General features: G+C 41.3%; 1 protein-coding gene across 2 annotated transcripts in view; it reads left to right on the top strand.

Annotated features, from left to right (window-relative positions):
- FBXW7 (F-box and WD repeat domain containing 7) overlaps positions 1-26,896 on the top strand; it is a 191,479-nt gene that overhangs the window by 22,888 nt on the left and 141,695 nt on the right. Inside the window, exon 1 of one of the 2 annotated variants that reach the window (XM_027801671.2) lies at positions 25,833-25,952. The exons of the other annotated variant lie outside the window; for it this stretch is intronic. Within the exon in view, the coding sequence (XP_027657472.2) occupies positions 25,845-25,952 (108 nt within the window). The 5' untranslated portion in view covers positions 25,833-25,844. Of the gene's footprint in view, positions 1-25,832; positions 25,953-26,896 lie in introns of those variants that run through there. 2 annotated transcript variants of the gene reach the window in all.

Genomic DNA, 26,896 nt, shown 5'->3' with positions numbered 1-26,896 from the left:
TGCCAGCATGTGATACAGCCAAAGCCTTGAGCTGCCTGCAAAATGCTGGAGCCCGTAGGCTGCAGAGAGAAGCCTGCAGACATCACCCGAGTGTAATCCCTGAAGCATTGCCTGCCTGGGACTGGAAACAGCACGGGGAAAAACTGCTGTGAGTGTCCAGGAGATCCTGAAGCAAGGTGAGGAGATGCAAAAAATGGTTCTAGCAATCTTGTCTTGGTTTGAGTCTGTGTTCTAGGTGGTAGTGAAGGGCAGGGGCAGCTTGACACATCCTTCCAGGTCAGATACAGCAGTAGCTAGCAGGCAGATCCCGTGTTCTGGCCTGCAGCTCTTCATTCCTCTCTCAGCTGGCAGTGGACTTGTTGCTTCTAAAAATAGTACATGTTACAGATGCTCCTGTTATCACTGCATGAAGGAATGGGATCCTTCTGCTTTGTGGGAGTAGAATTACAGTCCCTGCACAGGAGTAGAAGCAGTCCTGCAGGAACTCACGTCCCGGTGGACATTGGTGTCTGGAGCACCTGAATCTGCTTCTGGTGCTCATCAGCTGGTGTATAGATTGTTTCTTCAAAGTATATGTTTTGCAGGTCTTTGAATACAGTCGTGCTAATTTAAACAGCAGCCCAGCAGGAGGGTCTAGCATGCTTGAAAGGGTTGACTTTTTTTATTTTGAGTTTGGGAATTTTTGGAAGGCAATACCCTTCAGATTAGAATGTTAAAGTTGAATTCTTGTAGCGAAGACAGTGGTCTTTTTTTAACAAGATTGGTCAATTTAAAGTCGGTTTCATTTTACCCTTACCTTTTGTTCTTCACTACTGAAGTGGTGGCTACTCAGAGTACTGTATCCCATTTAAGTTTTTATTCTTTTCTGTTTGTTCATTCTGAGTGCTGCTATTTTATAAAGTCAGACAGAATGTTTTGTTAGCAAACAAATGGGAAGTATAAAGCAAACAGCCCTTCCTTCTCTAATAAATGCTTCCATTATTCTTTCTTGTTAGTTAGAATTTTATGTCATGGGCCAAACCTGAGTTGATAGCCAAGCTGGAAATGATAATAATGTCTCAGTTGTGGGAAATGGGTAAGGTTACTGATAAACTTATTTTGAAAGTTGCATGGTGTCTTCTTAAGAGTCTTTTGTCTTTTCTTACACTTACTGGCGCTGCTAACTCTTACAGTAATTCTTTCCTTTTTTTCTTCTTCCCTCTTTTTTTTTTTTTTTGGTGAGGTTGAAATTTAGTAATATACTGATAATATGATACCTCAAACTATTGCGAATTGTTGTCATGGATTATAAAGAATTGAATTATCCAGTTAAAATAGGAGGATACATGTAATGAATGAAATATTTATTTTTTAAATACTAATATCATAAAAATACTTAGATGGCCGCAGAACTGAAAGATCTTGTAGGATAATTTAACAATACTGTATTTGGATCTGGATGCAGACACTGATTTAGCTGTTAATCTGAATATCTCGGTTTACTAGAGTATTGCACAGAAAACTGGCTGTATGCAAGTTACTGAGAACCTGAGATGTTCTCATTGAGAGTAGTCTCAAAGTTGTCCCAAGAATTGTCTGGCTATCCAGTATCTTGTGGTAATTCACTATGAAAATAACAAAGGCATGGATCAGCTGAGCTTAAGTGTCTTTGAAATCATCTCTCTCTATATGGATTAATGGACGGACTATTTTAAAGGGATCCATTGGATTCTGGGTATACAGTAGAATGACAGATATGATGCTGCAGTGTCTCACAATTAGCTATGTATTAACATAGAAAAATGTTACATGCTCTTGGTACAGACTCTTCTCCAAGACCATGCTGGGGAATTTCTTGGTGTTTGTCCAGTGATGTTCTGCTTGGTAGAAAGTGAAAATTATTCTGTGTGCTGGTACAAGATAAGTAAACAGAATTGTTAGTTTTTCCATACCTGATGCTAAAATAAAACTGTTCAAAGAATTTGAAAGACCCCAGGGACTGTTAAGAGTTGCTTTGACACACCATTCTTTAATCTTATGCAAACTGAACTGTACAGAAAACAAAATTGCAAACGCTTCTTAATATCAGAGACTGATCGCTAGGCTCTTAAGCTGTTTCAGTAGAAAACTTAGCATCCTATCTCTTTTGACACTGCAAATTCCCATTACTGTAAATTTAGCTGCCTTTCTTCAGGTACCTGCATCTGTGTTTCTCTGTGAGTTTTTTCCTTTGTAAATCATGGTCTGAAAATAGGTGTGGAGAGTACCGGCTTAGAACAGTAACAGAGAACAAGCTTGTCTGCGTACCTAATTCAATGGCATGTAAGCCATTAAAAGACTGGTGTACAAGGTCAGCAGTAAGTTTTTTGCCTACACAGTAGGCAAATCCGAGGGAGGATAATGTTACCTTACATTCGTTACCCCTACCAGGAGAGGTGAGCCTTGATCTGTGAAAGCATCATTGAAAAAAATGCCTCGCCATTTGTGTACTCTCTTATCCAATTGCAAAACAGAATTTTTGTGCGAGTAGCTTGATTCATTGGGTTGGAACTGTTTGAGGTTACTGTGGGAACTATTGCATCCTGAAAAGTTGGTTATTCCAGTGCTTATAAAAAAAATTAAAAAATTCTTCTACAGCCAAGGTATTGTTGGTGGTAGTTTCAGACAGGTCCTAGGAGAATGAGCCCTTGATGGGACCAAATGATCTAAGTTAAATGCTCTATTAATGGCCTATTAATGTTTATTTGTGTGAGGCTGCATACAATTGCTTCTCCCTTCTCCGTCAGTTTACTGATTAAGCAGGGACCTCAGGGAAACTGTTGAAACTTTCTTATAAAAGATGGAGAAAATACACGGATTAATGTGTAGGCTGTTTTGTTGCTTGATGTTTCCACCAAAGTCATCCTAATCACATCACCATCTGTAAGCATGCACTGGCATTCATAGATCTGTTAAATCATCTCCATCTTTCAAACAGGGTAAGCCTACTGCAGTGTCTCACACCTTTGCTTGTCTGTTTGGACAGTTGGTGATCAAAATGCACAAGTAACTGTTAATCTTTCAGAATCACCGTAGCTTAATTTTTGGTGCCTTTTGTAAACTCAGCTTGAAATTATTCTCATTATAGCTTAGTATGTGTGCTATGGCATGCATTTGTTTTCTTCATGTTACTGCTAAATCGATGAAATTATTTCCTCCTTGTGCAGCAGTTGCAGACTTTTGTGCAGTTCTGTTTAGTAGAATTAAACCTATATAACTATAAAAAATAAGTTTAGATGGCATTGAAAATGCCATTTAAGTTTTGATTTGAAGGTTTAAAGGCTGCACAGATATAACTGAGGACCTAATTGGGAGTTAAAATTTCTGCTGCTGTATATGAAACCAGAAAAGATCATCTGAACATTCCCATTCTCTTCCTTGTTACCAGCGCTGATAATTAGCATCCACTTTGATCCAAAATTTCAGTCAGTCTGCAGGAGTTACTCACCAGTCTCATTTCCTCCTTCAAAATAAAAAGGAAGAGGCAACACCAATAACTCAAAAGATTTAGCTCTGAATCTCCACCTGAGTCTTAGGTCATCTTGACAGACAACCTGAAAGAATTTTTTCCCTTCCTGTTACCTTGGATATATAACTGTACCACTGAGAAAATGATTTTGGCATACTATTGAGATTTTGCAATGCGTATGGATTGGGGTGAGAAGATCTCAAAAGTATCCAACTGCGGTCTAATGCCCGTGGCAGTGCGATAAGGATACTCTTTGTTTTGTCACCGTTACATTTTGAGTGTTGCACGCAAAAATGCATGTGTTTGACAGTTCTTAGCCAGCTTTTTAGCTTCTTTGACTCCTGGTATAATATTTCACCATAAAAAAACCCCCACAACCTGCCTGTGGCTGCGATTTACTGTTGCTCTGCTTCAAGTGAAGTACTGTGCTGTGTTTGTATGGTGTGATCGTTCTGAAGCAGTGTCAACTGTGACATTAGCAATGGAGGAGTACACTAGAGGGGCTCCACTTCATCCGTGTTCTAGTTTATCATCCATCTGCCTTATGGCTTCGCACTAGTTACCTGTAGTATCTATTGCTTTTGGATATGGAGAGTAAAGCACACTTTAAATATTGCATAATGATGTTCTCCAGCCGCTTCCGTGTTCTATCATATGCCCATAGTGAAGTAAGTTGATGAGAAGCAGTGTACTGGACTGATGAAGGAAAAAACCACCTTTATCTTTTGTAGATATTTAGAAAACCTATGTTCTGACAGTGTTCCGTCTGCTTTTGCCTCTTCAGCTTTGAATAGCAGTATGGATGTTTACAGTGTATTGTGATTATTTAAATTAAATCTTTGAAACTCAGCAGAATTAGTTTATTTTCTGTGTTGGGAAGCTACCATAGTTTAGAACTCTGAAGTGTTTCCTCCTTCATCTCCACTAGAGAGCACCACCAGCTGCGCTGCTAAGGCCCCTCATGTATTTGCAAAATGCTGATTGTCAAATGCCATTAGAAGTTGTATTAACCTCCTGTTACCTTGTAAGCTGTGCTCATTAAGAGAAACTAGGACCAGAAGCGACTAGGGGAGATAGAGACACTTCTTCCTCAAGACAAAAATCTACTGTATCTAGATTGATGTCTTATCAGGAATGTTTTGATCTCTTTTTAAGTCTTCAGTGAAGGGAAGTCCAGTTTTTCCCTAGCCGGTTTCTCCTGCCACTTTGTGATCTTTAGACTTGTCCTGCCGCTTTGCCCCCTTCTTCTTGGTGTCACCTTTCCTGCAGCTCAGTTCCGTTTTTTTCTCTGTTTGCTGTAGATGGCAAAAATAGTTTTTGTTTCTTTCCTCCATACACACACACACTTTTTACTTTTAATGAGTGCTGTTTTCTTTTCCTCACTCGTCTAAGCAGAGGTTAACAAATCTGTGTGGCGTCAGTGGAGATCGGTGTGGGCATCCAGCAGTGAGGCAGCTGCATCTGAAATAATGACTGGTGGCAGTTTCTGGCCCTGAGGTGGCTGGTGTGTCACTGTGGGGCATTGCCAGTGCCTCAGGAACTTGTGCTTTATAACTTGCATCTTGCCGAGGAGGAACCATGATGGCGAGAGAGCCTTGTGTGGCTGGGGCTGGCCTTATGGATGCTGTAGGTGTTAGGAGCCTCCTTCGTGGGCAGCCGAGGGGGGTAGCGGCGGCCTGGGGGTGCACTGTGGAAAGGGTCATGCTGGGCCTCGCTGGTTTTTCTATGCTGTGCTAGGCTCGGCAGCAAAAAACAGTGGAGCAGCACTGCTTCAAACCTAACAACTCCTCCACTTTCTTCAGTCTTTTGTTGTAATTGCTTTTGATCATTGTTTGCTGTGTTCTTAGATAACATAGTGAAGATTGAAGTGTTTCTTTCATCCTATTTGTGAAGGTGTGGTCAAAGGAATAAAAATAATAGGATTTTTTTAAAATTTTATTTACAGTCCTTCATCTTTTGTCAAGAGTGGTGTTATGGAGAAACTGTTTGATTTTTCACACTTGTGGATTCAGAGGAGCTGGTACTTTTTCCGTAGTCGCGTTACTCATTTCTCTGCACTTGCTTCAGGCAAAACTTTGCCTGACCTAGGGAAGAATCCAAATGACAGACAATTTTAATGTCCAAAAGTCTGACTTCAGTTTTTGTAAAATGTAGAATTACTTTACCCGTGCTTGTTCAGTCACAATTTTGTGTGCTGATGCGGGCAGCTTCTGTCTGGTGGCAGCCCGTGGTGTGCAGGAGCGGGAGTTTGCCCTCTCCAGAGGGGGGGGCCGGGAGTTAACGTCGGATGTGGCCGCTGCTCCCTCCTGTGGCAGGTCCGTCCCTGTTCTGTTCCACGGTACGGTAAGTGGTGTTCTGAGAAACGCCAACCCCACCGCATTTTTACGGAGGTGGGAGAGGGTCATTTTGTGCCTGACTGGTAGGATCAGTAATAAGGAACCGACTGTGTACCTGTAGCAGCCCGCTGGACAGAAAGATTGCCAGAAACATAGGCGTGCTCCCTCATTCGATGTCATTTTGTCACAAATACCAGTTTGAAAAACGGCTTGTCTCCACAAAGAATGAAACTGCTGCTGTTTTGCACATGCAATCATCCTGATTTTTCCTGCAGAAAATCTGTGAGATTCATATTCTAACCACATAGTTAAACCTCTCATTCCAGCTCTCATCTGGCATCATGATTGCTGCAGCATCCTTTTATCAGGCCTTGACAAATGCAGTCTTGCTCTTGCTATATCAACTCAGACTATTGCTGCATGCTGAATTTTATTATTGTACAATGAGCCATTGCAAAAGTGTTGGGGCAGTGCTTTCAGGAGGCAGTGGAGGAGATACCGTGACTGTTGGCACCAACTGCTTTTGGCTATATGCCAATCGTTGTAGTTTTGAAATCTTTTCTGTGCTGTTGTGTATATATGTAAAGCCTCTGTGCATGACTATATATATACACACACAATGTGAATATATAACACTTCGTATTGTTAAAATAGCACAGGATTTCTGAAAAACTTGACTCAGACTTTCTCTTGCATATCTAATTGCACAAGCAATTGCAGTTATTGAATTCATTTCTGCTTACGGTATTCCTTTTTTTTTTTCTTTTTTTTACATCCTTAATTGGTAGAGTATCTGTGTACACCGACAGGCTTGCACTGCAGATCCTCCACCATGTCCTTGGAGATTTTTCAAGACCTGATTGGACAAAGCCCTGGGCAACTTGGTCTGAATTTGGTATTGACCCATCGTGTGAATGGAAGGTTGCGTTAGAGACCTCCTGAGATCCCTTAAGTCTAAACTACTCTGATATTTTTTTTTTTTGTGGGCAGAATGAAAATCTGGCTCTATGGTCAGTAGTAGGTGCCAAAGCTTCAGTGCTGGAGGACTGATCCAATGACTCAGCTTCTGCTGACTCCTGTACTGAAGCACCAAACAAACGTATCGGAAACACCCTGCATTCTCTTTGCTTTGGGTAGGATGTGCTCCAGTGCATGTGCACAGCTGCAGGAGAAGCCTCCTGGTTCTGAGTATGTATGTACTCCATACTCTGTGGACGACTTAAAACTTTGAAGTGGCTTGAGCATCGTTACTGATGTGTGCTTCACACCCTGATAACCTCCGTTTTTACCTGTTAGATTGTACTGGCCTCATCTCTGTATGGTTGCCTTCTTTTACCTTCATTACACCAAACACGTACCTATTTATACCTTTTTTAAAAAGAAATGTTATGGTTTCTCCCTATTTTGGCAGTCAGCTGTAAATTATTAAAATATTCAGACCAGTACAGTTAATTTCATACGATTTAAAAAAGGTATATCAACCTTCTGTTCTAAAAGCAAGCGATGACATTTTGTTTTCATAAGAAATTTGAAATTGGAATTTTGGTAAATTAGATATTATTGACATTTTAAAAAGTGCCTCAGTTTTGGTTATAAGGAGGTGGAACAGAAGAATACTGGGATGGCAGAGTGGACTATCTAAAAATATTTAAAAAGGATTTCTACAACCCTTTGCTGATGTTTACAGGCAAAAATCAAACAACAGTCTGTATACTGGTGTATGTGTGTTAATGTAGTGTTTTACAATTTGGTACAGTTGACTTCCCATCATGTGGTGTCGTGTAGTTCCCCCCCCCCCCCCCCGCCCAGTCCTCCTTTCAGTTTCATGGAGTCATAAGGCGATTTAGATTAGGAGGGACTTTGGAGATCATCTAATTCAGACCCCCGCTCAGAGCAGGGCCAGCTTAGATGAAGCTCAGGGCTGCGATTCAGGGTAAGTTTTTAATATCTCCAAGGACAGATAGATATTCGACAGCTTCTCTAGACAGACTGCTTCAATATTGGGCTGCCTGCAATGTGGAACTTTTTTCAGAACATAGAATTTTTGTTGTTGCGACTTCTGTCCATAGCCCTTGTCCCAGTTACTGTGTGCCTCCCCGAAGACTCTGCCAGACAGACTCTCTGCAGGACAGATCATCAGTTAGGCAGAGTTAAAGTCCTTTTGTTACTTTACTGTGGCAGTAAAAGGCCCATAACATATGAAATTACCTGAAAATATTTCTAGTCTATACTTTTTAAGATATGCAGATTAGTACATTGGACCTTCTGTAGCAAGCATATAAATTTGAGCAGGGGTATGGTATAAGCTGCTGTGTCTGGTATGAATTAGTGGAGGAGGATGTTTGTTTTCACAGGAGCTGTAGCTTTCAAAGGTAAACTTCTTTGGTATTTTTGATATGTGGAGAGAAATTTGTCTTTAGTAAAGCCAAGGGTAGGGTAGAATTATGGTGAAATATTTTGTTTGTTGTTCTGTCTGCTGTTAAAACTACTCTTTCATAATTTTAGAATGTATGAGAGATTCTTACTTAGTCTGTGCTACCTAATACAAAGTAGGCTGAACTCCAGAACCTTTGAATTTTGGTCCTGCAAGAGATCTAAGTTGTGGGAGGGAGCACAGACACCTCCCATCTTTTCCTTCAACTGCCATCCAACAGTTACCAGATTTGCAAAACTCTTAGCTGCCTTCCTGGAAGGCGTCTTGAATCATTAGCCCTTGCTTGTTAATGAATGAGCTTTTTGAAGGGAGCTGTTCTTGGTGGGTTTGGCCAAGGGCTGCACTCACTTTAGGAATACCACACCCTTCTTGCACCCTCTGTGCTTTAACTTGTCCATCAGGTCTGATCCTTGCTTGGACTGGCTTTTCATGTATTTGTGTTAGTTGGTGTCTGAATTGTATGCATTGTAAACTTTTTCAGCAATAATGCTTTGCAGTAAGATGAAGGTAACTTAAAATAATGCACTATTTCCAAAAGATACTTCCTAAAAATAAATTTTGGATAATTTGACATGTTCAATTAAAAGGTGCAAAGGTGAAGGTGCCCAGCAAGTTGCCAGTTGTCTCTGGTTTAACTTAAATTCTTAAAAGCAATCAACTTTTCAACGCCTTTTTTTTTTTGTCCTCTTGCCAGTATTCTCAGTGAAAAAGAGGTGGGTTTTTTTTAATAGGATCTCCTGGAGCAATCATTCAAAAAGTAATGCTTTTTTGTTGATTACTAGCAACCTTTGGATTAATTGGTATGTGGTTGGTTGTGGGTTTTTTTTCCCCCCTTGCTGGAACTTGTTGCAGTTTAACCCCAGCCAGCATGTAAGTGTCACACAGCTGCTTGATCATTCCCCCTCCTATAAGATGGGGGAGGGAATTGGAAGGGTAAAAGTGAGAAAACTTGTGGGTAAAGACTTCTTAATAAGTAAAGCAAAAGCCACGCACACAAGAAGCGAACCAAGGAATTCATTGACCGTTTCCCATCAGCAGGCAAGTGTTCAGCCATCCTGGGAAAGTGGGGCTCCGTCATGTGTAACAGTTGCTTGGGAAGACAAACACCATCACTCTGAACGTGCCCCCCTTCCTTCTTCCCCCGGCTTTATATGCCGGGCATGACGCCATGTGGTCTGGAATATCCCTTGGGTCAGTTGGGGCCGGCTGTCCCGGCTGTGTCCCCCCCAGCTCCTTGCGCCCCCCAGCCTGCTCGCTGGTGGGTGGGTGGGAGGCAAGTGACACCCTGACTCTGTGCAAGCGCTGCTCAGCAGCAGCTAAAACATCCCTGTTACTAACACTTTTCAGCACAAATCCAAAATATAGCCCCATTCTAGCTCCTATGAAGAAAATTAACTCTGTCCCAGTCAAAACCAGCACAGAACTCTGTTTTAAAAATACTTTTAATCTTTTTGTGTAATGTTTCCTCTTGCTGAAGTCTTGAGCTAGATGGATTATGAATAATTTTTAGAAACTGCGCTTTCATTAGAGTGCTATCCACAGAAAGATCTTCCGTGTTTTCTAGCAAATTGATTACATACCAATTGCAAATTGAACTTGGAGTTCTGTTCCTTAACACTTCCAACAGCACAAATTAGTACTTTCATGTATTTTTTTTTTTGCCTTTTTTTCTTTGGGAACCCACAAGTATGTTTCAGGCAGGGCACTCTTCATGCATATTACTCCACTTTGTTGGAGCTGAACATCATGCAAAATACTCTTTAGCTGTCAGAGTCTGTTTTTGTAAGAGAACGTTTCAGTTTGTGATTTGATACGATAGCCAGCCCTTCATTCTATAACATCTGTGAAGAAAGTGCTGGTTGTCATCCTTGCCTTGAGTGGCCTTAGGAGGGGGACTTGCCACCGATGAGATAAAGCTGAAGAGCAGCCGGCATTGCCCTGACACAAGCAACTGTCTTGGTGGTGGCCACTGCCATCTGCTTGCAGGGGTGGCAGAAGACCTTTTGCAGAGTAGTTCATGGACTAAGCTTGTCCTGAAACTGCCTGCTGGGATGGTCTTAATTGAGACACCTAATGATATTATAGAACATCGCTGTGCTGTGGACTGAGATGCTTTTAAAGCAGTTCCTCAACTGCCACTATTTACAGTCAGGCGTTTTTAAGGTAAACAAACATCAATTTAGTTTGGGTCAGAAAGCCACTTTTATAATTCAGTTTCAGTTGCACAAAATATTAATATTTAATAAAATACTTGCAGTTGTCTCTTTAACTGAAGTTTTGAAGTATATGCTGATTTGCTGGCTACGGGAGAATGATGAAATATTTAGCTGTATATAAACTAGTAGAAGATGATTATTTTGGGGAAAAAATTAAGGGAAATGTGTTGTGGTTTAACTCGGGCTGGTGACCAAGCACCATGCAGCTGCTCATTCACTCCGCCCTCACCCAGAGGGGTGGGGAGGAGAATCGTAAAGGAATGTAAAACTTGGAGAGTTGTGATAAGTGCAATTTAATAGGTAAAGCAAAAGCCGCGCATGTAAGCCAAGTAAAACAAGGAATTCATTCACTGCTTCCCCTCGGCCGGCAGGTGTTCGGCCATCCCCTGGAAGGCAGGGCTCCATCACGTGTAACAGTTACTTGGGAAGACAAAAGCTGTAATACTGGATGTCCCCCCGCTTCCTCCTCCTTCCCCCAGCTTATATACTCAGTGTGACATCCTATGGTATGGAATATCCCTGTGGCCAGTTTGGGTCACCTGCCCTGGCTGTGCCCCCTCCTAATTTCCAGTGCCCCTCCAGCCCTCTCGCTGGCAGGGCCCGAGAAACTGAAAAGTCCTGGACTCAGTATAACCCTCACCCAGCAACAACCAAACCCATCTGTGTGCCATCAGCGTTGTTCTGACATCAGAGCCAAAACACAGCACTGTACTAGCTACTGAGAAGAAAATTAACTCTGTCCCAGCTGAAACCAGGACAGAAATGCTTTGTTAAATTTGGGTGAACTTCTAAACTTGTATGAAATGCTAGAATAAGAATAAAATCTTGCAGTTGAGAACTGTAAGGAGGTTGAAATAGTCATGGGCATTGTTTGTACCTAGAGGTTATACAATGTATTCTGCTCCTCACTGATACAGGATTTTGGTTAATGGGTTCACTACATGACTGGTTGACATGTTCCATGAAGATTTATATACATTGCATTAAAATAATGAGTAGAAAGACTAGTGGATAGGAATAGAAACTCTTTGCAGAAAGCTAAGAAAATATGATTTTGAGATCCTAAAGATGACACAAAGAGCTCCTAAAGAACTTCAGTTTTTCCGACATGCTCCAAAGACACTGTACTTAGCTAGGGGGACTAATATTCAGAGACCGTTCCGAGATGAATGTGTGTGAAGTGGCTGGAGGTATCTGCCCTGAAAGGTCCACATTGCGTTCAGGAGTGGCAAGCTGCATGGCAGCTCTGGAGAGTGTTGTGTTGAAAGATAGGTTGACCATTGAAAGCGGGAATACCCAGTCAAGTTGTTAAAAGAGTCTGGGAACTGGACTGCAGTGAATCAGCGCCATGGACGCAGGTGATGTATCCAGGTGTTAGAATATAATACTGGGAGGGACAGTGGCACTCCTTTATGGGAAAAGTAACTGAGTAAATACAACATAGAATTGCAAAGCAGTATTATTTGCTTGTTTTAATAAAGTCATTCCTAGCGGGTGAAGTCTAGAAGTATAATCTTTATGTAAAACTGAAACACTGAAGATACATCAGTTAAAAAGCTCCAAGGTACATCAGTTAAAAAGTTCCAAGAGAAAGTGTGGGAGAACTCTTCCTCTTGTCTTGTTGATTTAAATCTTGGTCACTGTGAAGTTCAGTATTTGTGCCCAGATTGTATGTTTTCTTTTATGCCAGTTTGAAAGCTTAATGCCTAATAGTTTTAGAGAATTACTTAAAATTTTTGTCGTGGAATGCATGAGACACAGGATATACTAGGGATCCTGAGGAGTGGATACAGCAAATCATGGCAGGATTGCAGCTGTGATGGGCTAGAAGAATGAGAGTGAGACTAGGCAGTGAGGGGCAGAAGAGGGGAGAAGGTAATATCTCTTATACCAGCTAACAAAAAGGGAGGGGGTGGAATTTTCTAGTGTATGAATTTTTAGATGTATATGGCAAATGAAAAACCAGTTACACTGATTAATTAACTAAAGCATTTAATTTAATTGAAGTTGATTTGGTTATGTTATAGCAAACAAAAAAAGCATGAGCAAAGGGAGACTTCACCTTGACTGTGTCCTTAAGCACACTATTTACAGCCTGACAACAAATGAAATCAAATGAGCTTTGTGTTTGAATGGTGACTACACAAAATGAATGACAATAGACTTTTTTTTTTAAGTGTCCTAAAATGTCTCTGTGTCATTGTCTCCTCCTTACTTACTCCCAACTAAAGAAAAGCAGAAAACAAAACCAACCCCCAAACAATGAAAAATAAACCAAGCAACAAACCAAACCAGCCGATCTAACGAGATCCCATGCTGTTCTGTAGGTTTTTATGTTCTTTGATATGACACTTAGGCAACTGCGCAGGTAATGGATTGCTTGGGATACACTGTACTAAGTATACTGCATCACCCATGTGTTGCTTGTCAGATGTTAGGAAGATCCCATTAGGTGAAGAATCTTAAAGAAAAACATTCTGTGTTGCAGGTAATCATCTTACAATTACGTTGTTAAAAGCCCCCATTGTACTGTTATTTAGTTAGTAAATTATGACAGTAGTAATGTTATAGTATTGTTTTCTGTTGCTAGGGTTTCTTTTAGTGCTGCCCACAGATGTCCTGTTAATTAGCTCCAATATGATTGTCAAGGCTTTGCAGAGCATGGTAACTTCTCTGTATGTCACAGGTCAAGGAAAATGTTTTTCTGAACATTCTGTTCAGACCTGGGTCTGGAGCAAAGAATGTCATGATCTCAACAGGAATGATAAACTGCTTGGTTTTTAGGATCTCAGTTGTTCCAGATATCTTTTGCTAGTTTTTCTGCTCATCAACATAGAATGTGAAGTAGTTGTTGTCTAGGGTTCTTGCATATACTTGTACATGAGTCAGTTCATTTTGGCGGTGTTTTAAGGAGAAAGTACTTCCTGAAGCTCGAAAACCAGTAAGTCTAATATATTCCAAAGATGGCTTGTAAACTGGCTATTCTGGGAACAAAGACATTCAGAACTGCAGGGAAATAGAATGTCTTAATTATAAAAAAAGCTACTGAAAGACATGTAATTAGATGTGAATTTTCCGTGATCCTTGTATATGTATTTCTGCTTCCAGTTAATCATTTTAACTTATTAAAACCTTACATGACTTTGTATGGCTTGCTTCATTTGTACTAGCTGCTTACTGCAAAGTGGTTACAGAGAGATATGTGTACATAAAACTTGGCTCCCAGTAGTGTGTGCAAGTGACCTCGCTGTGACCTCACTACTTAAATGGTCTTTCACATCTTCATATTAATGAAAACTTCTTAACATCCAAGTAACTAATAAGCTTTAAAACACAGGAACTAGTTGTCATTTAGAAGTAAAATCTTGTTTTGGTGATACATAATGAAAGACTGTTTAGGATGTTACATTGATGGCTAATTATTCTGTGTAATTAGGGTGCTAGTTCTAAGTAATTTCTTCCCCTGTCACGCCATGGGTCTGCTTGCTGCTGAAATGCAGAGGCAACTGTGGACAATGAAAGGGCTGGAGCGCTTGTAGCAGCACTCTAGGGCACATCCAGCTCAAGCTCCCTCCGAGCAGAGTTCAGAATGTTTATTGCGGCAGCGCTGCTCTTGGTTTTGAGCGCTGCTTTCTTTTTGGCAAGCTGGCTCCATCATGTCAAAACCCTTAACGTTTATTTCTCCTATACTTTGGTTACAGGAAAAGGAAAGGAAGTGTCTTATTTCTCCCATTAGAAAGTTTTTTCTTGTCCTGTCTTCGAGAAGAATTGTATCCCTCCTTTTCTATCCCCCCATTATTAATGCGATAAGTAGCCAACTTAGTCTTTAACTTCTTTACCTTAACGGAGTGCCCAAAGCATAGTAAGCATTAGTCCTGGTTTATAGACAAGGGAGTGAGGAATGGAGCCGTGAATTATTTCATCAGTATGGCACACGACATCCATGGATTTGGTTGTGGTTGAATTCCTGTGATAACCCTGCTGGCTCAAACGGCAATGTCCCTGGCCTCCCCTGGCACCCTTCATCTCTCCTCCACCCTCCCATCTCACCATCCACCCCTGTGTTACATTGATAAAGTCATGTGTAGCGTAGCCCCGTGATTTAGATTGGCCATCCTATGAAGTGTGGCCGCCTTTTTTCCTGGGTTGTTTTTCATCCAAATCAATTTTCCTATTCTTCCCTGTCCAACTAAATGAACAATTATACCTCTGTATTCCCCTCTGTATGGGAGGGAGAGGGGTTTGAAACGAGGGATTAAAGGCTGTGTAACCTGATGTAAGCAACACTGCTGCTAAGATTGGAACTAGTATTAGGCTATAGTTTTTGAGTACTTTAAAGTAGGCTACCAAAATAAATTCTTCTGATCCTTGACTTGTAGAGGATTTGGAGCATCTGTACAGTGAACTAGATTTCAGAACTATTGCAGGTTAAAACTAATTATCTAGACCACACCTGAACTGTGCAGTTCCGTCCAGGTTCTTGTGCCAACGCAAGGCCAGGGATGACATGGGGATGAAAACACCTGAGAGGGGAATGAAGTATGAAATGAGTGTAAGTGGCTCTGCTGCTAGTGCTTGTTGGACTGGAGCAGCCTCAGGTGAACTTCCCTGCGGTGAGCACCGGCACTGGGTTACTCTAGCTCTGCAAAATTCAAGATCTAACTGTAGCAGGAGTTAAGTTGCATGTGCTAGTGTGTGTTTAGTTGGTGTCTTTAATGATGGAGAGTGGTTCACTTTCACATTCTGGTACATACTTAAGCCTTTTACCGAAGCATCTGTACTGCTATAGTTACTTGTGTCGTCTAGGTCAGGGTCGTACATGATAATACGTCGATTTTGTTGTGTAGAAATTAAATGGTACGGCATAAAGAGGTAGGGAGAAGCTTTTGTTTTCTGTCTTGTAGATAAATTGGTAAATACAAATACATTTGATAGTTTAGAAAAGATTTAACTATTTTTTCAGTTTTGTTTCAGTTCCTGATTTTTTTGAATGGATGAAAGTATAATATATATTAAGAAAATCAGTATATAGCAGTCATAGATATGGAATGTCATCATGTTATTCGACCCAGCTCAAGAACTGTCATACTGTATATTTTTGTGGACAGATTTTTCGCTGCATCTGTATGTATGTAATTTCTTTGCCACCTCCTTTATGTTAGGAGGAGGTTGATGAAAGAATGTGATTTCAGTTTACCTTGAGTTGGACAGGTCTTTGATTTTTATCTGTTTCACTTTTAGAGCTGAAGTTCACATAGTCTTTGTTAAGGAAACGTGAAGTATCCTAGGAAGTACGGTTCACAAAAACGCTTACTTTCTCTGACTGATAGCTTTGGGTTACATTCTCTTTTTTTTTAGCTGGAGGACACAGTTTCCTTTCTAGGATTACCAGATTGATGATCTCATATGAAAAAAGTGAACAGGCAAGGTGTTTTTTTCATCCTGTTACATCAACATCTGTTGTTTTCTGCTGTTAAATGTAGCCAGCTTCTCCTATTAAGAAACTCCAGCTTTTTACTAGAAAGTTAACAGGGGCATAGTACATAATTTTGTGTTGTGATGAATTTCTATCTAAATTAAAAATAGCTTTTTCAACTTTCATACCCTTCTGGTGTTAAGCTAGCAGTTTTCCACATGACTCACTCATACAGATTGTATTAACTGTAGCTGTGGGTAAGGCTGCGCAGAAAGATCTGGACTGTGACTTCCAAAGGGGTAATGAAAATGCATTTAGCAGTGAATAAAGACTTCAGGCAGGGTATTGCAGAAGGCAATATTTATAGTAAATATTTCGCTTTATTGTAAGCCTGTAGGAGGAGGGTGAGGATTGAGTGGAGAAATGGGGGGGGGGGGGGGGGAATGTCTGTTATTTGGTAATGGTTATGTTAATGTTGTAAGCTTGTATTTGAAGTAGCCAGTCGTCTTTTGAGTTTTCTATGTCTTTAAACATAATAAAGGCCAATTCACTTGTTTTCTGCAGCCTAAAGAGCATAGAGGATTAGAATGGCTTCATTGTTGTTGTTCTTGATTTAACATGAAATATAGTGGGAACATTGATCTTTATAAGGCTCTTGTCCCTCTCTTGTGAACTTTGAAACTGGCTTGTAAGGTTTCTTATTTGAAATATTCCTATTGGTTAACCAGAAAGTGAATGTCTGCTTTCCTCTGTACTCAGAGATGAATAAATCACATATTTCTTGGTTTTGGTTTGGTGTGTTGTTTTTCATTATTTTGGAATTTTCAAAAAATATTGCTGAAAAACTGATTTTCATAAAGCTGAGTTCTGTCTGCAGCTCTGTGAAGACCTAGATTATGGATCAGAGTAAGTTACGTTTCTAAAAGAACTTAGTAGTTGGGAATATTGCTTTAAATTGAAGTGAACAAAAAGAATGACACGTCTTGCTTCATGGTGTAATTTGACGTGGGGACATGATAATTTCTGTATCTAGGGGTTGGCTGTTTTTCCAGAGAGCCTTTCTTGTGTTTTGCCTGTTCCTCCAGGAAGTGTACCTTGCTGGATTGATGTGGTGGTAACGCCAGTAGCAGGGAAGGGAGTGTGGTCTCTCCATCCTTGCTGCTTGGCAGGACCCGCCTGTGAATAGGCAGTGAAGTCAGTCTGCCCACGTACTGCAGGCCTGACACTTCTTGCAAGCATCAGGCTTTCAAGACACATAAATGTAAGATTATGTCCCTGTTAATTGTCATCCCTCCCCATTTGCCACAGGGAAACAAGGGGACCAGGGGTCAGATGCAAAGTCTGGGCTGAGTTACTTGTGGCACTCCTGCATCGAGGGGTCAAAAGCCACTGTTGAAGACTGTTTCAGCCTCAGAAGGTCAGCAGCATTCTGCTCCAAGAGTGTAGCAGGAATTGCCTGATTATTGTCCTGTGCTTCTGTCATGATTTAACCCCAGCCAGTCCCCAAGCAGTGATCAGCAGCTCCTGGCCACCTCCCCTCGGTTTATATACTGAGCATCACGTTCTGTGGTACAGAACATCCCTTTGGCTAGTTCAGGTCAGCTGTCCTGGCTCTGCTCCCTCCCGGCTTCTTGTGCATCTGCTCACTGGCAGAGCACGGGAAACTTGAAAAGTCCCTGATTGAGACGGAGTAAGTGCTACTTAGCAACAACTAAATCATCAGTGTGTTATCAACTTGATTCTCATATTAAATTCAAAACACAGCACTGTACCAGCTACTAGGAAGAAAAATTAACTCTATCCCAGCCAAAGCCAGAACAGCTTCTTGTGGAAGAATCACCATCCTGTCAGTGGTGACAGCGTAGCTGTTTTGAGAGGTTGGTTGTCTTCATCCTCTTCATCAGTAGTAATGGAAGTGGGTGGCTCTGAAACTTGTGGTCAAATGGCAAGCCACTTGCTTCCTGTGTGATATTTATTACAGGGTAAGGCATTATAGCAGCATGCCTCTTTCCATAACATGTCAGTTTTCTTTCATGCTACTTTGGGATTTTTTTTTTATCATTGCCCTTGTTTGAAAAGGGGTAGCACTCATAATTAAGTCACCTTTAAAAAGAAGTACCAAGCATAAATTGATAGTTTTCCTTCTTAAATCAGCAGATAGCCTGTAACAAGATCTCCGAAAGAAACATTCGGTGGTTGCATTGAGGGTTACCTCTGAGGAACATATTAACTATTGCAATACTGGGTTGTAACTTGGCAGTCAGCTAAGTGCTTGTCCCAGACTGCTTCTCAGAGCTGTAAAGGAGGAAGATTGCCAGCTGTTAAAAACAGGTACATGTGGATGTCTTAAACAACTTCTAATACTTACAAGGTATTATTTTAGCATAGTGAAAATGGGTAAGTAAAAAATGTTAGTGTGGGTTTGTTCTTGAAAGATTACTGACTTCTAGCATTCAGTTGGTTTAAAATCTCCAGCTGCTTTTCTGTGCCGTGTAGAAAAGTGTCTTGTGCAGATGGTTTTTAGGGAAGAGACAAGAAGAGAAGGGGAAATAGAAACTATTCAGTAAAGCTGTAAGTGCATTTGGGAGGACTGGAGGAGAGGGACAGCTCCTGTGCAGATGTCCCTGTGTTCAGCTGTAATAGCTCCATACTTAATTTGGTGCGAGTGGTTGCTGCTGCCTGTGTTCATGACTCAAATGCAGGCTTCCTATCTAATGCCAGGAACCACATGTCTATCAACAGCACTACTTAAGCTAAGTGATTTTGGCTCCCAAGCCAAATTATGAAATCTGTTGTCCTTAAGCCCACTAGAAAAGGCATCCAGAAATCTGCCGCTGGATCATCTCCTGCTCTCTCAGGAGACATCCTCACAAGCTCCACACTGATTACCCTCATTAGAGAGTATACTCACTGCGTAGGCTAAACCTTTTGTTTTTTCCTCTGTCATATAGTTGGAAGATGGTAGAAAGGACTTTCTTCTGTTTTAGCAGGTCCTGGGAATTGTTCAAGGTGTGTCATTTGTACTTAGGTAGTCAGCCAAGATGAACAAGTAATTATGACTCCTCTGGGGAGTGAAGTGTAGGGAAGTTAGCCAGGGAGGCAAGACCTCCCTTTGTGGGGGAGCTGTAGGGGCAGGAGAGCAGGGACACTAGCCTACCTCAGGTTCTTAAATAAGAACAGATAACAAGAAGTTCTGAAAACTTTCACTACAATTTTCCATAGTATGCAACTGTTGTGGATTGCAGCGATTAAATTTTATAGTGCAAAATACCTTGACTCTAAAAGGTATGTTAATTTTTTCCTAGCCTTTAAACTTTTTTAGGCTGTGCATGAGCATGTTGGAATAAATATTGAGAACACTTTCATCGTATACAGGGACAACCTTTTCTTCCTTGCTGCGTCAACTTGCAATAGATATCAAATGATGTTTTAGCTGAGACTGCTGTAGCAATGTTGAGGCAGAGAAATGCAGTTGGTATGTGGGTGTCTCGGGTATAATGAATAAACACATCTCAAGTCTGGTAAATGATGGGGTGGTTCTTAGAAAATTACAAAGAACAAGTTGGTATTCCATCTCCAACAGAGTCCAGGTAGATGGGCAGCATGCAAGGTGAATACTGAAAATATGAACACAGAATGGAGTTAATGAGAAGGCAGTGTGCATGTACTTTTAGGCAAAGGGAGCCTCTAACTTGAATGGCAAATATCATGTATCTATACTGAGATGTTTGTCAGCTCACTTAGTTGGACATGTCGCTGCATTTCCCACAGTGAATGGTGTTAAAAAATTTGAGTTGCAGTGGTGTGGACTCCTACCTCAGAGCAGATGATGAAACACAGGCACCAAACCTCCCATCACACACACAACATCACAGCATGGTCAGGGTTGGAAGGGCCCTCTGGAGATCACCTGGTCCATCCCCCTGCTAAAGCAGGTTCACCCAGAGCAGGTCGCACAGAATTGCATCCAGGTGGGTTTTGAATGTCTCCAGAGAAGGAGATGCCACAGCCTCCCTGGGCAGCCTGTCCCAGGGCTCTGTCACCCCCAAGGTAAAGAAGTTCTTCCTCATGTTCAGACAGAACTGCCTGTGCTGCAGTTTGTGCCCGTTGCCCCTTGTCCTGTCGCTGGGCACCTCTGAAAAGAGCCTGGCCCCGTCCTCTCGACACTCGCCCTTAAGGTATGTGTAGCCACCGATGAGATCCCTCTCAGCCTTCTCCAGGCTGAGCAGGCCCAGCTCCCTCAGCCCTTCCCCGTAAGGGGGATGCCCCGGTCCCCTCATCGCCCTCGCAGCCTCCGCTGGGCCCTCTCCAGCAGTTCCCTGTCTCTCTTGACCTGGGGAGCCCAGAACTGGACCCAGTACTCCAGGTGCGGCCTCACCAGGGGGCAGGTAGAGGGGCAGGACAACCTCCCTCGACCTGCTGGCCACGCTCCGCCTAATGCACCCCAGGATGCCACTGGCCCCTTGGCCACCAGGGCACCCTGCTGGCTCATGGGCAACTTGCTGCCCACCAGAACTCCCAGGTCCTTCTCCGCAGAGCTGCCCCCCAGCAGGTCAGCCCCAGCCTGTACTGGTGCGTGGGGTGGCTCCTCCCCAGCGGCAGGACCCTCCGCTGGCCTTTGTTGAGCTTGATGAGGTTCCTCTCCACCCAGCTCTCCAGCCTGTCCAGGTCTCGCTGAGTGGCAGCGCAGCCTCCTGGTGTGTCAGCCGCTCCTCCCAGCTGTGTCCCATCAGCAAACTTGCTGAGGGTGCCCTCTGTCCCTTCAGCCAGGTCATGATGGATACGCCGAGCAGGACCGGAGCCAGTCCCGACCCCTGGGGAACACCACCAGCTACAGGCCTCCAGCACCACTGAGTGGTTCATGCCCTTGGAATCCAGGGTTCAGGCCATGTGCCTGTGCTGCACAGGGGAAAGATGGCAAGTCCGCTGGTGTCTGGAAGAGGTCAAGAAAACACATCCTGGTATTACGAATGCTAGGGCTGGGTTTTTCCTTTACTGCTGAGTACTACTGTTTGGTTTTTGGAGGGAGGTGCTGTTTGTATGTGCTGTTTTCCAAATTACTTGTCATCAACAAAGGGAGTCAGGTATGAGATGAGCGTCTTAGGAGGTGCAGCCAGTGTTTGTCCTTTATAAGCTTGTACAAATTGCACGATTCTGGAACAAAGAGAGTTGTCTCCTGCTTTTTCAGCTCTTTTTTTTTTTTTTTTTTTTTTTTTTTTTTGGGTGGTTCCTCTTGTGTGAGATGGGAAAGAATGAGCGTGAGTTTGTTTATCCATTCACCTCTCTCCACACCAACAGAAGGAAGGGACCTTGAGAAAAGCTGATGAAGCTGAAACCCACCACTTCTGTCATGGGTGAAATTGGACATTCCCTCTTATGTCCTTCTTGTAACCGCTTTGGAATCTGTCTGCTGCAGGGGACACTGTACTTGACTATTCTGGTGGGGTTTTTCTTTTCTTTTACATTTTAAATCTTTCTGGTTTGTTTCATTTATCTGTGACATGAGAATGGGAACAGCCAAAGACCATTTTCACATCTTTAAGTTGGAAACTTGAGAGTACAGCAGATGATGTAATTTTTAAAGCAATTTGCTACTTTTCCCAGTGGAAGGTTTTTTAATGTTTTTATTACCAGCAGAGCAAGCCTTCAATTAGAAGCTATCTTTTACCTATTTACCTATTGTACTGCTATATGAAAGGACTCTTAGTCCTTTATGTGTCCCAATAAAGCAGCTTTTTGGATTATGAAGAAATTCATAGCTTATGTTCAGTTTGTGGCACTACAATTCTTCCGTTATTTTAATGAGATTTATAGAATTTCATTGATTGCTATCATCTTCACTTGAAAAATAATTTCAAAAAGTCTACATTCTTATCTTGTACTAATTTTTGCCTTGCACAAATATATTTTTGACTCTATTGAAAGTTATGTATGCATTGAAAATAGCCTCTTTTTTGTTTTGTTTATTTTTAACTACAATTTGAGCATTAACTTTGAGAAGACAGATTCATTTCCAGAGAAGTATATCAACTAGCCCTTTTCTTGACCAGCTATTGGAAAGTCTAATGTAGGTGGTTGCTTGGCATGTTGGATTTATCTTCCGAGGCAGTGGAACTGGCTGCAGACAGCACAGCGGAGCTGGCCAGGCTGTGTGGCAAGCCCCAGGGGTCTCTGGAGTTTCAGACTCTTTCAGAGAGCTGCCTTAAAACTTGTTCATCTGTTGTGGAAAGTATCTTCGATCCTTCTAAACCCTTAAAAGAGTTGTAGCTTCTCCTGCTTTGTTTTGCCGCTGTTTTCTAAATATGTAACAAATAAACCTGTTGGCTTTTTTCAGTTTGAGTGTCTTACTGTATATCAGGCATGTTGTATGTTTAGATCTCAGCAGTATGTTTAGACATTTAAACTTTACAATGAACTGTATAGTGGTTTTGCCCTAATTTTGTGTTACTAATCATGCTACACTGATTTGGCAAGAATATGTTCTTGTAGGAAGGCTTTCCTCCCAGTTCAAAGTTGAATTTATTTGCTTAAATGTTCAGTAACTTTGTTTCATAATTTTTATATTGTTTCTATATGTATGTCCTTGTGAACAATGAAGTATATATTCTGCACATAATTTTTTTTATTGGTAGTTTCACTTTTCATAGTCTACAGGTTTTTTTACTCTCAGTGTCCAAGGGATATTTCATCCAGGCTCTTTAACTAAGAGTGTGTCTGGCTGTTTGCCCATTGAGATTTTGCATACAGGAGAGTATGGCCTTAGCTTAGCATGAAATCATCTCTGCTTTCCATTTTTTGTTTTAAATAGAAACAGTCTGTGACTTGTAATGAAGAATATTGCAAGAAAGCTTTGTCAGTATGATAAATGTTTCTTTAAAATCATAAACAATCCTGCTGTGTTTTGTAAATTTGGAGTTGACCGAGTTTGTGGAAGTCTTGAGAGCTAATGTAATGATAAAAATGACTGGTATTCTGAAAGGTAACCACAGTTCTGAGGATGTTGTCTGCATGACTCTGACATGTCAATGAATGATTTGGAGAGCCTTATGCATTTAATACTTCAGTTAGAAACAGATTCATAGCAAGCCATTTTAATTTCGGGTGAAACATAGGGAGTAAAGATGTACTGGAAGTCCTGCTGGTAAGACAGGAGAAAAGTAGAAGAAACAAAACATAGCTGTAACACCAATGTAAAATTAAGCAAGGCTGTCTTTGTGTTTTAAATAACACGATAGGATGCCTTTGGTCGGAATGGGGGGTGTAGTTTGTTCATCTCTGTTAACTATGACCCTGTGAGTGGAACTTCAACTCTGCTGTCCATAGGTAGGGGAAAAAAATCCTGCAGTGATATTACTTTGATATTCTTCAAAATAGTAGTTTGTTGCAGATACGTATTTTATGAAACTGTGGCTGTCAGTCACCGGCTCTATCTGTATGTGCCCTGGGATCAATAGTACATTAAAGAAACAGACAGGAAGAGGGAAAAAATTCATAAATAATTAATTGCAAGCTTCACTGCTGGCACTTCTTTTCTACCAAGAATGATACAAATTCCTGAGAAGTACCCTTATACTTCCTAACCCCGGTTATACTCAAAACCATTATCGCAAATACTGATACTTCCCTTTAGTCTGTCTTGTTAAGGAATATCTGTGTAATCCTTAACTACATACCACCGAAGGAAAAAGCTAGTGTTTCTATGTATCAGAAATACAGGTACAGTAAGAATATTTGTATTAGAACCGATCTGCAGTCTACTGAGAGACCAGGATTTGAAGTAGGGGGATGTGGGGGTTTGCTTTTAACAATGTTTTCTTAGCTCTGTAAACAATAGATACTTCTGAAAAGAGATTTTTGTGGTAGGCAGGACATGTGAAATGTTGAGCATTGGAGCATGATCCTTGCACTTTAAATCTGTGTATTAATTTTTTTCATTAGCTCTCTCTGCTTCCACATCCTGCACATTGCTGGCAAGCATGCATCAGCAATAAGACTTTCTTCTCTAATGTGTCTGATATACCTCTGAAATGTGGCTGGTCACAGCTATAGCTGCTTTTTGTGGAAGTTGGTTCCTTTCGAACCATTCAAGTAATTTCACCTGATATTACTTTAAATTTTCTATATAATGTGCTCTTTCGATGAATAGCCGTGTAGAATCAGCACAGGAAGAGCAGAGTCCTTGGCAATACCAGCTCAATTGCATCTGCAGATGAGGATTTAAAATTCTGTGCAGCAGACAGTACCTCCAGCAGGCGAGTAAAAGGTTACTGCATTATTTTGCTTGTTTGCATCTGTAGTCTTTATCTGCCGAAGGTTTTTTTTGTCATTCAATTTGTTGTGCATGCTTGTATATAGATACTACTGGAAATTGATTTAATAGAAACATGAATATCAAAAGGGCAGAGCAAGGTGAAGGGAGAGGCTCAGTTCGGTTTTAAACCAAGGGAAGGGAGGGGGAAGAGAGAAAGAGTAAAAGGGAGGGGAGAGAGAGCAGGAGAGAAATTAAGCTTTCAATGCAGTGTGAAAATGAGAAGTTTTTTTGCGACTATATTCATTTCAGCAGCTTTCACATCACTTGCATTTTTCTTAACCTTCTGCTGAAGGAGATGCTATTGAACAAGCACTGATAGCTCTATAAATGTAAGTGACAATTATTTCAAGTCAGATTATCCCGTAATCAGGTTAAGCAGTTGTGTTAATTTGAGACCTTCTACTTTCAGAAATAGTATTGCATACCATCTTAAACCAATTAAAATGAGCTTTTGACAGTATTACTTGCTTTCTTTTGCTGTGGAAAAGAAAAAGTATGTAGTTACTGCATTAGTATCTCTTGCAAATCAGAAAACGTTTCCAACATTAAGTTACTTGCATGTGTTAAATTAGGGAGGTATTCAATATTGTATTTTGAGCACAGTACACTTCTTTTTAAAGGTTACAAGACCTATTTACATCTGACTGGCTCATTAGAATTAGTTTTGCCTTTTTTGTTTTTCTCGGAGCAAAGGGCTCCTTGAAGACTTTATTAAAGCTGGTTATATGATCTACCTCCAACTTGCTTTGAGAGTTGGTTGTGGCACCTTTGGACACTCTGCTATAAATTCTTTCCTGCTTGTTTCTTCCCAGGTTTAATTTTCTGTTGGCCTTTCCTGGTGGTGTTCTTACTCCCGTAGCTTTGTAGCAGCCATTCTTATTTCAGGGATTGGTAGACCTGTGTAGCATTTTCTCATGCATTCTGACTTTTCAAGAAGACTTTTTGGTGGTGGTGGTGTTTTTTTTTTTCTCCCTCCCAGACGCTGCAAATCGTCTTGGAGTGCAGCAGTCAGACAGGTCTTGTTCTCCTCTGTAATTTCAAGGGCCTTTTCAAGCCAAGGCGTTTTACAAAAGGTTGGCAGCTCTGAAGGCACGCAGTAACCTGCTGTGGCTGTGTGGAGCGGAGGATGCTGTGGGCGCGGAGGATGCTGTGGATGCTGTGGGCAGTGCGGGGTGGGGCTCTCAGCTGTTGGCTGCTGGCGTGGCCTCCTGGCTGGGGCCCAGGCTGGGTAGGCTGTGCTGCTGGGGACGGTGAGGCGGACCTGAAGTGACAAAAGCCACAGGAGGAATAGTCAGCAAGCAGTTTTGAAGAGATTGCCATCCCTGAATTTACTCGTCTGTTAGACAGCTGTCCGTCTTCCTGAAGCAGCTTACTTTGCAAAGAGGAGTAGAGGGAAAAACACACGTGCTTTTTAAATGTGAGGTATTACTTGCTGATAAGACTGGCTGACTTTTTTTTGAGAAACACTTTTTTCCCCCTCCTTTCTGTTCAGCAGTTTTGATTTCAGCCAGGGAGCTGCAGAATGAGGCAGCTGGCAAATTTTGAGTTTTTATGGGACAGCACCAGTCCTAATTTCTTTAAGAATAAACTCGCCTGATGAGCAAGTCAATGTGTGGCTGTGGCTGCAGCATTATTTCTTCTTTAATGAAGAGGCTGGGCTGTTCGACCTGCTGCTCCAATCTTCTCTCTTGCAGTCATACATCAGAGCAGTTGCAGAGACTATCCATTGAATGTCTCAATCAGCCGAAGAAGGTAACTATATTTTAAATTTTAACTATACCATTAAAAGGATGCTGTATAATTTGGGCTTACATGATAAAATGACAAATTTCAGATGTTCTTAGCAGTTTTCTTGACCTTGCAGTAGCTATCCAATATCATTTTGCCATTATCAGGTTGTGTAGCAATAGAAATGTGCTGCAGTAATTGATTTTGTAATAGGATCAGGTGATTTACTGGCTGCACTGATAACCACTTGCTTGCTTGTTCTGAAACATGGAGCACTTTAATGGATGTTTTGATTGCAGCCTCGAGTTGCTCTGAAACTGCTAGATGCTCAAAGATGTAACATCTCATTTGTCAGAATAAAAACTTCTCCAGCTGTATTCGCCAATAACATTGGAAATTCATTGGATTTTTAAAATATTGGCTCTTTATGGATTCTTTGAAAAATCCCTTCTGTGTAGAATTGGAAACTGTCTTAGTCAACTTTATGCATGTCAACTTACCTCCTTTCCTGACAGCCACTTAGAACACGTTGATGCGTGTGCTTTACACATTTCCTGAGAACTTGGTCCATGCTAAACATAGCCCCAAGTCTGTGCCTGGAGTAGACTATACAACAATTCTTTGTGGATTGCTATTAAATGTTGTATTTTTTCTGTTAATATATTATGCTTTGGAAGCAGAAATCTGGCTCTAATTAGAAAACAAAAGAAGCCAAACTAAACAAAAATCATTCCGTATTAGAATATGGATTTTACTTTAGAAAAAGTCATTAGGAGCTGTGATCCAGTGAATGAAATTGGGGAGCTTAATTGGGTCTGTCTTTTGGACCAAGCTGCCTTAGGCTGATAAAATTAAAACATGTTGTTAAACTCTTAGAGCTTTAAAGATACGTGGTGCACCATTCATCTCCAGGTTAATTGGAGAGTCGTATGGGCACAGATATGTTGCAGTGGTTATTAATAGTTTAT

This window comes from Falco cherrug, chromosome 1, assembly GCF_023634085.1.
Source record: "Falco cherrug isolate bFalChe1 chromosome 1, bFalChe1.pri, whole genome shotgun sequence".
NCBI lineage: Eukaryota > Metazoa > Chordata > Aves > Falconiformes > Falconidae > Falco > Falco cherrug.
The sequence above is the reverse complement of the archived record's forward strand: the minus strand, read 5'-3'. Positions and strand labels throughout refer to the sequence as shown.